The sequence below is a fragment of the Myotis brandtii genome, unplaced genomic scaffold (genome assembly GCF_000412655.1).
Source record: "Myotis brandtii unplaced genomic scaffold, ASM41265v1 scaffold520, whole genome shotgun sequence".
In the NCBI taxonomy this organism is placed as follows: Eukaryota; Metazoa; Chordata; class Mammalia; order Chiroptera; family Vespertilionidae; genus Myotis; species Myotis brandtii.
In genome coordinates, this window is record NW_005369827.1 from 1775829 (window position 1) to 1786607 (window position 10779).

At 39.5% G+C, this 10779-nt stretch overlaps 1 protein-coding gene across 1 annotated transcript in view; it reads left to right on the forward strand.

Annotated features, from left to right (window-relative positions):
* The first annotated feature begins 48 nt into the window (after nt 1-48).
* NSUN7 (NOP2/Sun domain family, member 7) overlaps nt 49-10779 on the forward strand; it is a 37626-nt gene continuing 26895 nt past the window's right edge. Inside the window, exons 1-3 of the mRNA XM_005877463.2 lie at nt 49-607; nt 4989-5047; nt 5433-5563. Coding sequence (XP_005877525.1) covers nt 295-607; nt 4989-5047; nt 5433-5563 — 503 coding nt within the window. The 5' untranslated portion in view covers nt 49-294. The remainder of the gene's footprint in view (nt 608-4988; nt 5048-5432; nt 5564-10779) is intronic.

The window sequence follows — 10779 nt, forward strand, 5'->3', positions numbered from 1 at the left end:
CCGCCGGTCGCTTGGGAGGCGACTCCCCAGCTGTCTCCATCCCTCTCCCCTCCTGAGTGTGTGACTTCGTGGGGGCTTGTCGGGCTCGGCGTCGAGGATGCTCCGATCGGGTCGGCCAGTACATGTCACCTCTCAGTCTCGAAGGCCACAGCCGAGGCGGGCACCGGCGTGGTCCTGCAGAGAGAGTGATGTGCTGAGATAACCTCTCCTTTCCTCACAGACGATGCTTAAGGCACCAGCGAAACCTTTTCCTGGAACATCGGAATTGTAACCGAGGGCAGGCCGGGGGCAGCCATGCTGGAGCCCAGTGAACTGCAGTTTCCCAACGAAAGCAACGCCGAGGAGCTCTCCCAGCTCGCTTGCCTGGCGCTGTCGGACGACGAAGCGTCCAGCGAGCAGGACGCAGGTGGTACCCCCGACAAAACTGGGTATCCGGACCCTGTGTACGTTATGGCAGCGAACGTCTTCCAGGGCATCCGAGTCGAAACGTCACCGGAGAAAGTCTTGATCAAGTATGGGAAGGAGCCCCTGCGGCCCTTGTCCAGCGGGTCCGAGGACGAGTCCTTCCAGCACCTGGCCTATGAGCTGGCCTTCAGCGCCCTCAAGTGTGAGTAGCGCCCGGCCTTGGGGAGCAGCTGCAAGAACATGAGGAGCGCACTCGTGGCCTGCAGCCCCCTCATGCCACGTTTTGTTTCCATGCATATGAGTATCATTAGTCGGTTGCAAATGTCAAGGAATGAGGAGAGTTCCAGCAAAACACGCCTTTTCAGGCCAGAGCTGTTTTTCAGGATAGATTTTTGTCTAGCATGGTGCCTTAGATGTAATTCGGTCATTGAATTGAACAAGGAAACACTCCCATTAGCAGGGAGAACAAGGACCCATTGAAGCACCCATCCACACTTTCCCTCTCCTTGGGTATTTCTTTCCATTCTCTGTGTTTACATCTTGTATTTTAGTGTGTGAGGCTCTCAAAAAATATAAAATAAAAACCAGTAAGAGGGTCAGGGAGAGGAACAGGGAGGGAATAAGAAGAAAAAGTGCAATATATCAAAAATGAATATCGAAATTAAATCAACCCCAATTAAGATGACCCCATTTATTGTCAATAGCTTTGATTTGGGGAGCTTATACATTCGTTCCTCCAAACCTTTGCAGAATTCTGCTTTCTAATTTCCTTCTGGGGCTTGAGATGCCGCGTTTCAGATTTCCTCAGTGGTGGTTAATTATTAACTTGTGAGTGTGGGGAGCAGGTCCCAGGATAGAACCAAATATTGTTACTAGGAGAGCAAGAAGTCAAAGGGCTTGGAGACATTTGTTGTTGTACTGGCCTTCAACTTTAATTTAAATAACACAGTGTATTATAATGTCATAGAAACTGTAAAGTTTATGTTGGCTTGTAAACTGACTGAATATAGTTACAAAAAGAAGTTCTGCCCTAACCGGTTTGGCTCAGTGGATAGAGCGTTGGCCTGCGGACTCAAGGGTCCCAGGTTTGATTCTGGTCAAGGGCATGTACCTTGGTTGCGGGCACATCCCCAGTAGGGAGTGTGCAGGAGGCAGCTGATCGATGTTTCTCTCTCATCGATGTTTCTAACTATCCCTCTCTCTTCCTCTCTGTAAAAAGTCAATAAAATATATATATTTTTAAAAAAGTAGTTCTGGAAATATTTGGAGTATTAGCATGGTTGGAGTGGTAAGCACATAGCTTCCTAAAGAGATCTTAAAAGGGCAACTACTCATTTGCCTATCCTTTTAGTATTAATACTTCTGGGGCCTTCTTGTGCATAGGCAGCTAACAATTGTTCAGTGGAATTAAAATGTCCCATTCATTTCAATCTCTTTAAAATATGTTTTTATTGATTTTAGAGAGAGAGGAAGGGAGAGAGAGTAACACCAATTGGCTGCCTCCCGCACATCCCCTGCTAGGAAAATGTTCCATTAATTTCTTAGATATGATTATATATTTTTGGTTGTCTGCTGAGATGATGTCGACTTTAAGGCCAGGAATTTGTCAATGTAGAGAAAAATTTGATGTTAAGAGGCAACTTCCCTTTAGTTTTCATCTTTTCTCCTGATTGTGATTTTTTTCTTTTAAAATCTATCTTAACCATTTTTCCTCCTCCAGTTTAATCCTAAAGACCAACCAATGAGTCAAATGAACATTTTTACACTTTTCCTTGCAAGAATGAAATGCAGACTGGGCATCTGTGTTGATTAGTTGGTATTTAATGTTAATGCCAAGACTCTATTATAGACACTTTGTTTCCCTAATAGAATATTGAATCTTACCTTTAGAAATCAATACTAAAAGTCTGAAATTATTTTATGTAAAATTCTGCACTAATTAGATGGTCATGTGTGTAGTAAATTATCTTTTTTCTCTTAGTCTTTGTTTCATGAAAGGGTTTTGTTACTATTGATTTCTTAAAAATACATGTTTTTATTGATTTCAGAGAGAGGAAGGGAGAGGTAGAGAGAGATAGAAACATAAATTATGAGAGAGAATCATGGATCAGCTGCCTCCTGTAACCCACTACTAGGGATTGAGCCTGAAACCCAGGCATGTGCCCTGACCAGGAATTGAACTGTGACCTCCTGGTTAATGGATCCACCCTCAACCACTGAGCCACACCAGTTGGGCCCTATTTGATGTTGTTTAATGACCCAGAAAATCCCATTCAGATAAATTATTATCATAGGCTTTTACAAACCTGCTTTTGCTAGAAATGTTCAAATTCTAAAGTAAGATGACTTTGGTTGTTTACTTGGTACAAATATTTTCTTCTTAGAATAATAATATATTGCTTAAGTTATCATCTGAATAATTTCTGAATGTTCGAGTAGAGTAAAACCCTGAATTTCTAAGTGCAGTGAGTTTTCAAGATAATTAAAGACCTGATATTTTGCTTTAAATTATTGGAGGCTCTTGTCATTTCACATTTATCTTCTGCATTAGCAGTTTTTTATCAATACTTTCACATGATATTTTGTAAGCTCATATTTTGTTTATACAGTATAGGTTCAGAAAAGAAAACTACGGTTTCTTTCATAAGATTTTATAGGAGCAGTAAAGCTGAAAAGGTTAATGTACAAGCTAAAGAGAGCTTGGGTAATGGTCTGTTTTCTGGTGAATTTGTAAACAAGTCATTAGATCATATTACTTTCTTTTAGGAAGTACAAGAGAAGAAAAAATAATGCCCGAGAAAATCCCTTAATTATACAAATGTTAAGTATATTCCTTTGGTTGGGTTTTATGTTTTCCAGTTTTGTTTGCTCCTTTGATGTCCTTCTTTGTGCATAAGTTCTATCAAAGCAGAGAGTGTATATCTGATTAACCTAAGGTTTAAAGGGCTCAGTATAATGTTTTCTGAAATGAAGACAACCACTACTCCTGCTTTACTAAATAGCCTGAAGGTCACCTTTTTGCTAAAGGAGGTAATGAAGAATAACCTACCTATTCCTATTAAGTACTAGAAGCTAATTTGTTTTGTTTTGTTTTTAAATTTTATTTATTGATTTTAAAGAGAGAGGGAGAGAGAAAGGGAGGGGGAGAAAGAAAGAGAAACACCGATTTGTTGTTCCACTTATTTATGTACTCATTGGTTGATTTTTGTATGTGCCCTGACTGGGGTTCAAACCTGCAACCTTGGTGTAGCAGGGCAATGCTCTAGCCAACTGAGCTACCCGGCCAGGGCTTCCCCCCCCCCCCCAAAAAAAAAAGAATCTGTGGATGTTTCAAGGAATACTAAATATTTAAAACAAAGAAAAACTGGCAAAATGATTTCTTAAAAAATAAATTTCTTTAAAAAAAAAGATAGAAAAAACCTTAAGGAAAGATATGTCCCTGAAATTGTTGATTTTATTGATGGCTTAATTCTTTCTCCAACTTCTCTAGGTGTATATAGTAGTTAGTGAATTATAAATACCAGGTACTGGTGTGCCTTTAACCTGGTCATTTCAGAATCATCTAACCTGTCAGCAAAAACCCTTATAATTGCTTAATGTATGCTCTGAGAACATGTTCTGAATCCCTTGCTCACTTTCTTCCCCTTCTGGCACCCCTTAAGCTGACCTGTTTAATTGTTTTTTTCTTTTTGGTTCTCTGATTGAGTGATTTTTTTCTACCCTGTCTTCTAATTCACTGATCTGATCCTTGGCTTCCTCTAATCTGCTGTGTATTCCTTCCACTGTGTTCTTTATTAGTGCTATGTCATTCTTCATAGTTACTTTATCTGTTCTCATGCCATCTTTGCCATCATTATTTTGAACTCTATGTCTGATAAATTTCTTATCCATTTTATTTAGCTCTTCTTCTGGAGAATTCTTTTGTTCTTTCGTTTGGGGCTCTTTTTTTTTCTGTCTCCCCATTTTGGCTGCCTATTTGAGTTTGTGACTATGTATTAGGTAGATCTGTTATGCCTCCTAATCTCTGGAGCAGGACAGTGTCAGGTGCTGTTTCTGACTGGCCCTGTGTACCCTGTTTGGAGCTATCCGCAATCCACAGCTTGTGGCTTCCTCTGCTGTGGCTGGGTGCCTTTGGAAAGGACCAAGATGTGCACCAACAGTGACAAGGATATTAGAAGTTATAGACCACCCCTCACGAACATAAACATAGAACAGAAATCCTAAATAAAGTATTAGCAAATTGAATACAGCAATACATAGCAAGATAAGACATTATGAATGAGATCTTTAATGTTTTTCAAAAGACGTAAAGGTTGGGATTTCTTTATTACTTCTTTGACTATTCAGATAATGCACCTTTGGCTGTGATTCCATGTGGAGCCTGGGTCATTAGGGCCCAAATTCATAACGATTGCAACTATTTCATCATGCCATTGTAATTTAAATCTTTATCAAGAATTGAGGTATATTTTAGCTATGAAAGTAAATGTATTTTATGACATTGTCTAAAGTGTACTTTGATTCCAAAGTTTTCATTTTCAGCTTTGGTATATTCAGTAACAGACATTTACCTTGTCTTGCAGATCAAGGTATTTTGGAAACTATATTAATAGATAGCTGCATCTTTCCAAGTACTACAATAGTAAGTAGATGCCTTTTATATAATTAGCTGTCTCCTGATTGTTATTTCCAAAGTACTAAAAAGCCTTCAGGTTTAAGTCATAGCTAGTTTTCTAAATGCTGACACCTCTTTAAAGTATATTCTTAACTCTTTTTACTTCTAAAGCTTCTAATACTGGCCCTAGTCCTTTCATTTTGATGAACATACCAAAAATTGTCTTCTTTGAAAGATCTATTTTGTACTGGGCTCTTTTTTTTTTTCTATTTTGAGACCTCTTTCTCTCAATCCAGCCAGACTCTGTAAATATAGTCATATTCCTGCCCTTTTATGAAAAATAATGGAATGGAAAATAGTGCTATTAGATATTGTTTATATACTTTTCTTTTTGTGTGTTTCCCCTTGGTAGCCAGATCATTTGAGCAGTTTAATTATTGTGATGCTGTATGATTTTCAAGATAGAAAATTTCAAGCTCGTCTCCTTTCTGATAACAAACAGTGCATAGTGGAAGTTCAAGAAGTAGAGAACCTTCTTAACAGGTAACTGTAAAAGTAAAAAGGATGTTTTATGTGGAATCATTATTAGTATTTTCATTGGCAAAATTCTATGCAGTATAATGTATAATACATGTCAAATTTTATAGAGAAAAAATATAAAAGTTCACAGGTTTCTTACATTCCTTTAAAAGCAATATTAAAATGCCCTGGCTGGTGTACAGTTGGTTGGAGCTTCTTCCCATACACCAAAAGGTGGTGGGTTCCATTCCCAGTCAGAGCTCATTACTAGGTTTAGGGTTCCATTCCTGGTCGGGAGGCAACCAATCGATGTTTCTCTCCCACATCAGTGTTTCTCTCTCTTCCTTCCTCTCTCTAAAATCAGTAAAAAACAAAACATCCTTGAGTGAGGATTTAAAACAGTATTGAGCCCAGCCGGTGTGACTCAGGGGTTGAGGAAGCAAGAGGTCATTGGTTTGATCCCTGGTCAGGGCACATGCCTGGGTTGCAGGCTCAATCCCCATTAGGGGGCATGCAGGAGGCAGCCGATAGATAATGTTTCTCTCTATCCCTCTTCCTTCCCCTCTCTCTCTCTAAAAATAAAAAATGTATTAGAAAACACACAACAGTATTGAAACCCTGGCTGGTGTGGCTCAGTTGGTTGGGCGTTGTCCTGTGCACCAAAAGGTTGCTGGTTCAATTCCTGTTAAGGGCACGTGCCAATCCCCTGTAGGGGGCATGCAGGAGGCAGCTGATGGATATTTCCCTCTCCCATCAATCTTTCTCTCTTTTTCTCCCCCTCTCCCTTCTGCTCTTTCTAAAAATCAGTAAAAAACCTTAAGAAAACAACAGTATTGAACAGGTTAAATCTTTTGTTTAAATCAAGTTGTAAGATCCAACTTGTATTTGGAAAATCATGAAAAATTCTTAAGAATTTTTGCACATACATAAATTAAATTTCATTTGAAATATTTATTTACTTAGCTTTGTTTATAGCTCTTTAGAAAAATCTATCCTGTGTCAAATGAGAATTCCAACAGTAGATAAGAACCCACTGCTTTGACAAATTGAAAAAACACACAAACTTTTACTTAGTTAAAAACAAACACGTTTTGATTTTGTTTTTATCCTAAATATTAGCAGAAACCTACTATGGAGATAATAAAAAGGTGGTGTGGAGAGCTAATTAAACTAATGTATATAAAATGCTTAGATTAGAACCAGACACATAGTAAATGGTCAATAAACATTAAGTGCTATTGTTGTTAGGGCTTTTGTTATTATGCTGTTGAACCATAATAGAAAGCACTTTATAGCAACAACAACAATCTTGTAGGAAGATTTTTATCTAACAGATAATTTGAAACAGTTGTCAGTGTGATATCTGATTTTGTATTGTTACTAAAGGCCCGGTGCACGAAATTCGTGCATGGGGGGCGGGATCCCCTCAGCCCAGCCTGCACCCTCTCCAATCCAGGACCCCTTGGGGGATGTCTATACTTGGAAAGATGCAGTCAGACCTCCCTCTCATAATCCGGGACCACTGGCTCCTAACTGCTCGCCTGCCTGCCTGCCTGATTGCCCCTAACTTCCCCCTCTGCTGGCCTGGTCACCCCCAACTTCTCTCCCCCTGCCCCCCGCCAGCCTGGTCGCCTCTTACTGGCCCCCCTGCCGCTCACTAACCCCCCTGCAGGCCTGGTCGCCCCACACCTGCTGCTCGGTCATTTGGTCGTCCCTCACTTTCGCCGGCCTGGTCGCCCCACGCAGCCTGTTCGGCTGTCTGTTCGGTTGTTTCGGTTGCGACAGTTGCTTAGGCTTTTATATATATAGATGGGAAATCAAGCAGTTTCATTTAAATTATTGAAGGCTGAGACCAGAGGACTCAGGTAGTGGAGTGATATGGCTTACATTTATTGAGCACTTAATATGTATCAATCACTGTTATAAGAAACTCTTGACATAATTACCTTATAAGGTGGACACTCTTATCATTTCCACACATGGGAAAATGGAGGCATAGAGAGGTTAAAGGAACCTATCTAATGTCATAGAGTTAGAAAGGGGAGTAGACAGAATTCAAATTTCAGGAAGGCTTTAATGTTTATATGCTGCCACTCCTTGCCTTTGTGGTTCTCAACCTTGATGCCACGACCCTTTAATACAGTTCCTCATGTTGTGGTGACCCCCAACCTTAAAATTATTTTCGTTGCTACTTCATAACTGTAATTTTGCTACTGTTATGAATTGTAATGTAAATATCTGATATGCAGGATGTATTTTCAGGGGTCGTGACCCACAGGTTGAGAACCACTGCTAGGATATGAGGCTTGGCTGAGTACTCTGGAAGATTAAAGATAGGACGTAGTCATAGCTCATGTTGGTTGTAGCCATGAGAAATTGTGGAATGGAGGTTAAGCTTAGGAATTACGTAACTACAATTTAACATATAGAAAGGAAGCTCTGGCTATATGTACAATGGGGATGCTGGTAAAAAGAGAAAATTGAGCAGTTTTCCATGATAACATTCAGACTGTAGCAGGAGATGGACTTCTGCCTCAGGAATGTTGGGAAAGGCTATTTTTGCTTCCATTTTCATCATTGCAGTCTGCCTCACAGCTCTGGAAAACTTTTTTTTTTTTTTTTTTTGTAGCTAGAGTATTTCATTTACAGAAGTAATATGTTTGGTTATTCTAATAGCATTTAGATTTGGTCTTTGTCCTCAATCTGATATTTATATAAAATCTTTATAACTGTATATATACTTTAAATTACTTTTTGTGTGATTAAATGATATTAAAATTTGGAAAATTATTTCTCCCTGTACTTACCCATATACACAATACATATATTTTTCTGGGTTTCATATCTCTAATCTTTTTTTAAAAAATATATTTTATTGATTTTTTTACAGAGAGGAAGGGAGAGGGATAGAGAGTTAGAAACATCAATGAGAGAGAAACATCGATCAGCTGCCTCCTGCACACTCCCTACTGGGGATGTGCCTGCAACCAAGGTATGTTCCCGCAACCAAGGTTCATGCCCTTGACCGGAATTGAACCTGGGACCCTTGAGTCCGCAGGCTGACGCTCTATCCACTGAGCCAAACCGGTTAGGGCCATATCTCTAGTCTTTGTATTTCATGATTAAATAGTCCAGTCAGTGCATTTACAGATAGTCCTCGGGTTACGTCGGACTCGTATGTCATTTCGTGGTTACGTCGCCATCTCCCATTTATTTATTTAAAAAAAAGTTCCGTCATTCGACATATTTACATATGTGCTTTATGTTTTTTTATTATTTACCACAAATAAAGGTCAGGAATTGTTATCTGTCTTTTAAAATTTTTTTACTGTTTCACTTCATTACTACTCTGTATGTGCTCCATGTGAGTGATGTAGGTGCTTATGTAGGTGGGTTCCAACTTATGGCGAAAATCACATTTCGTCACACCGTAGGTACGGATCTCTGACATAACCCAAGGACCTACTATATATGCATTAAATTTGAACTATGTAGGTATTTAGACAGATTATTTAATAAAAAATAGTTTGTACTCAGAAACAATTCACAGTGTATAATATAGAACTGTTACCTCCTTTATATTAATGTATTCTTTTATGTGCATTGATGTATTATGTAATTGTTTTTAGTATCCCTTCCTGTAGTTTTGTGACATTAGTATATAGGACTACACCAATCTAATTTTATTGTAGCCCTAGAAGACTTCATGTTTGAAAACACTTTCCCTTCCAAGTGCCTCTATGTTTGTTCTCTCCCTCTTCTTCTCTTTCTTCCTCTCCAACTCCACTATGCACGTACACATATTCACACATAAACACATTCTTAAGTGAAAAGTTCTCATTCTACCAAGTAGATAATAAGCTTAATTTTATTAAGCTTCTGGCAGTCACACACATCACCCTGGTTGTACTTGACTCTTTTTTGGATTCTCTTCCCTATTTCTCATTTAAGGTTATGATTTTTTTCTAGTTCCTTTTTTTAAAAAAACATGTTTTTATTGATTTCAGAGAGGAAGGGAGAGGGAAAGAGAGATAGAAACATCAATGATGAGAGAGAATCATTGATTGGCTGCCTCCTGCACAGTCCCCATTGGGAACTGAGCCTGCAACCCAGGCATGTGCCCTTGACTGGAATCGAACCTGGGACGCTTCAGTCTGCACGCCGACACACTATCCACTGAGCCAAACCAGCAAGGGCTCAAGATTATCCTTGAGGTTTATTATTCAATTAGATTCCTACTGTGAAAATGATATGAATATGGGTCAAAAGAAAGTCTTGTATTCTCATTTATTAAAAACTAGTGGCCCGGTGCACAAAATTAGTGCACATTAAAAGGGAATTAATTAGAGGAAATATTTTAATATTTTATTTGCTCTTTCTCTATAATAGAAGTGTCAGAGATGAAAGAAAATTAGTAAAATGTATATGCGGGCCGGATTCGCCTGGACCGGTCACAGCTACAGGGGACCCCGGGCAGGCTGCTTCTCCTGGGCCGCAGGCGCTGGCACCCAGGACCGCAGGGCAGGTGGCTTGTCCCTCTCCTGGGCTGCAGCCTGGCTGGTCCCATTCCTCTCTCACGAGCTCATTTGTGCCTGGCTGGTCCCCATTCCTCTGAAAAGTACAGTGTTGAGCGTCTGAGCCAACAGACCCCCGAGGGCACGAGGGTGTGACAACCATTTGTATATTAGCTCTTTATTATATAGGATTGGGGCTGTGAGATAAGAAAAATGATTGGGTCTTCATGGTCATGCTAACCAATTCTTTTTCTTTTCTGTTGTTTGGAACTTTGAGGCATGGGATAATCAGAACTAGGAAGGGCTTGATACAGATTCATGCAAGTTCCTTAATCTTATCAAGACTACCTTGGCCTGGTAGCTCAGTTGGTTAGAGCATTGTCCTCATATACCAGTGATGGCGAACCTTTTGAGCTCGGCGTGTCAGCATTTTGAAAAACCCTAACTTAACTCTGGTGCCGTGTTACATATAGAAATTTTTTGATATTTGCAACCATAGTAAAACAAAGACTTATATTTTTGATATTTTTTTATATATTTAAATGCCATTTAACAAAGAAAAATCAACCAAAAAAATGAGTTCGCGTGTCACCTCTGACACGCGTGTCATAGGTTCGCCATCACTGTCATATATCATGGTTGTGGGTTTGATCCCAGGTCAAGGCACATACAAGAACCAACCAATGAATGCATAAATAATTGGAACAACAAAATCAATGTCTGTCT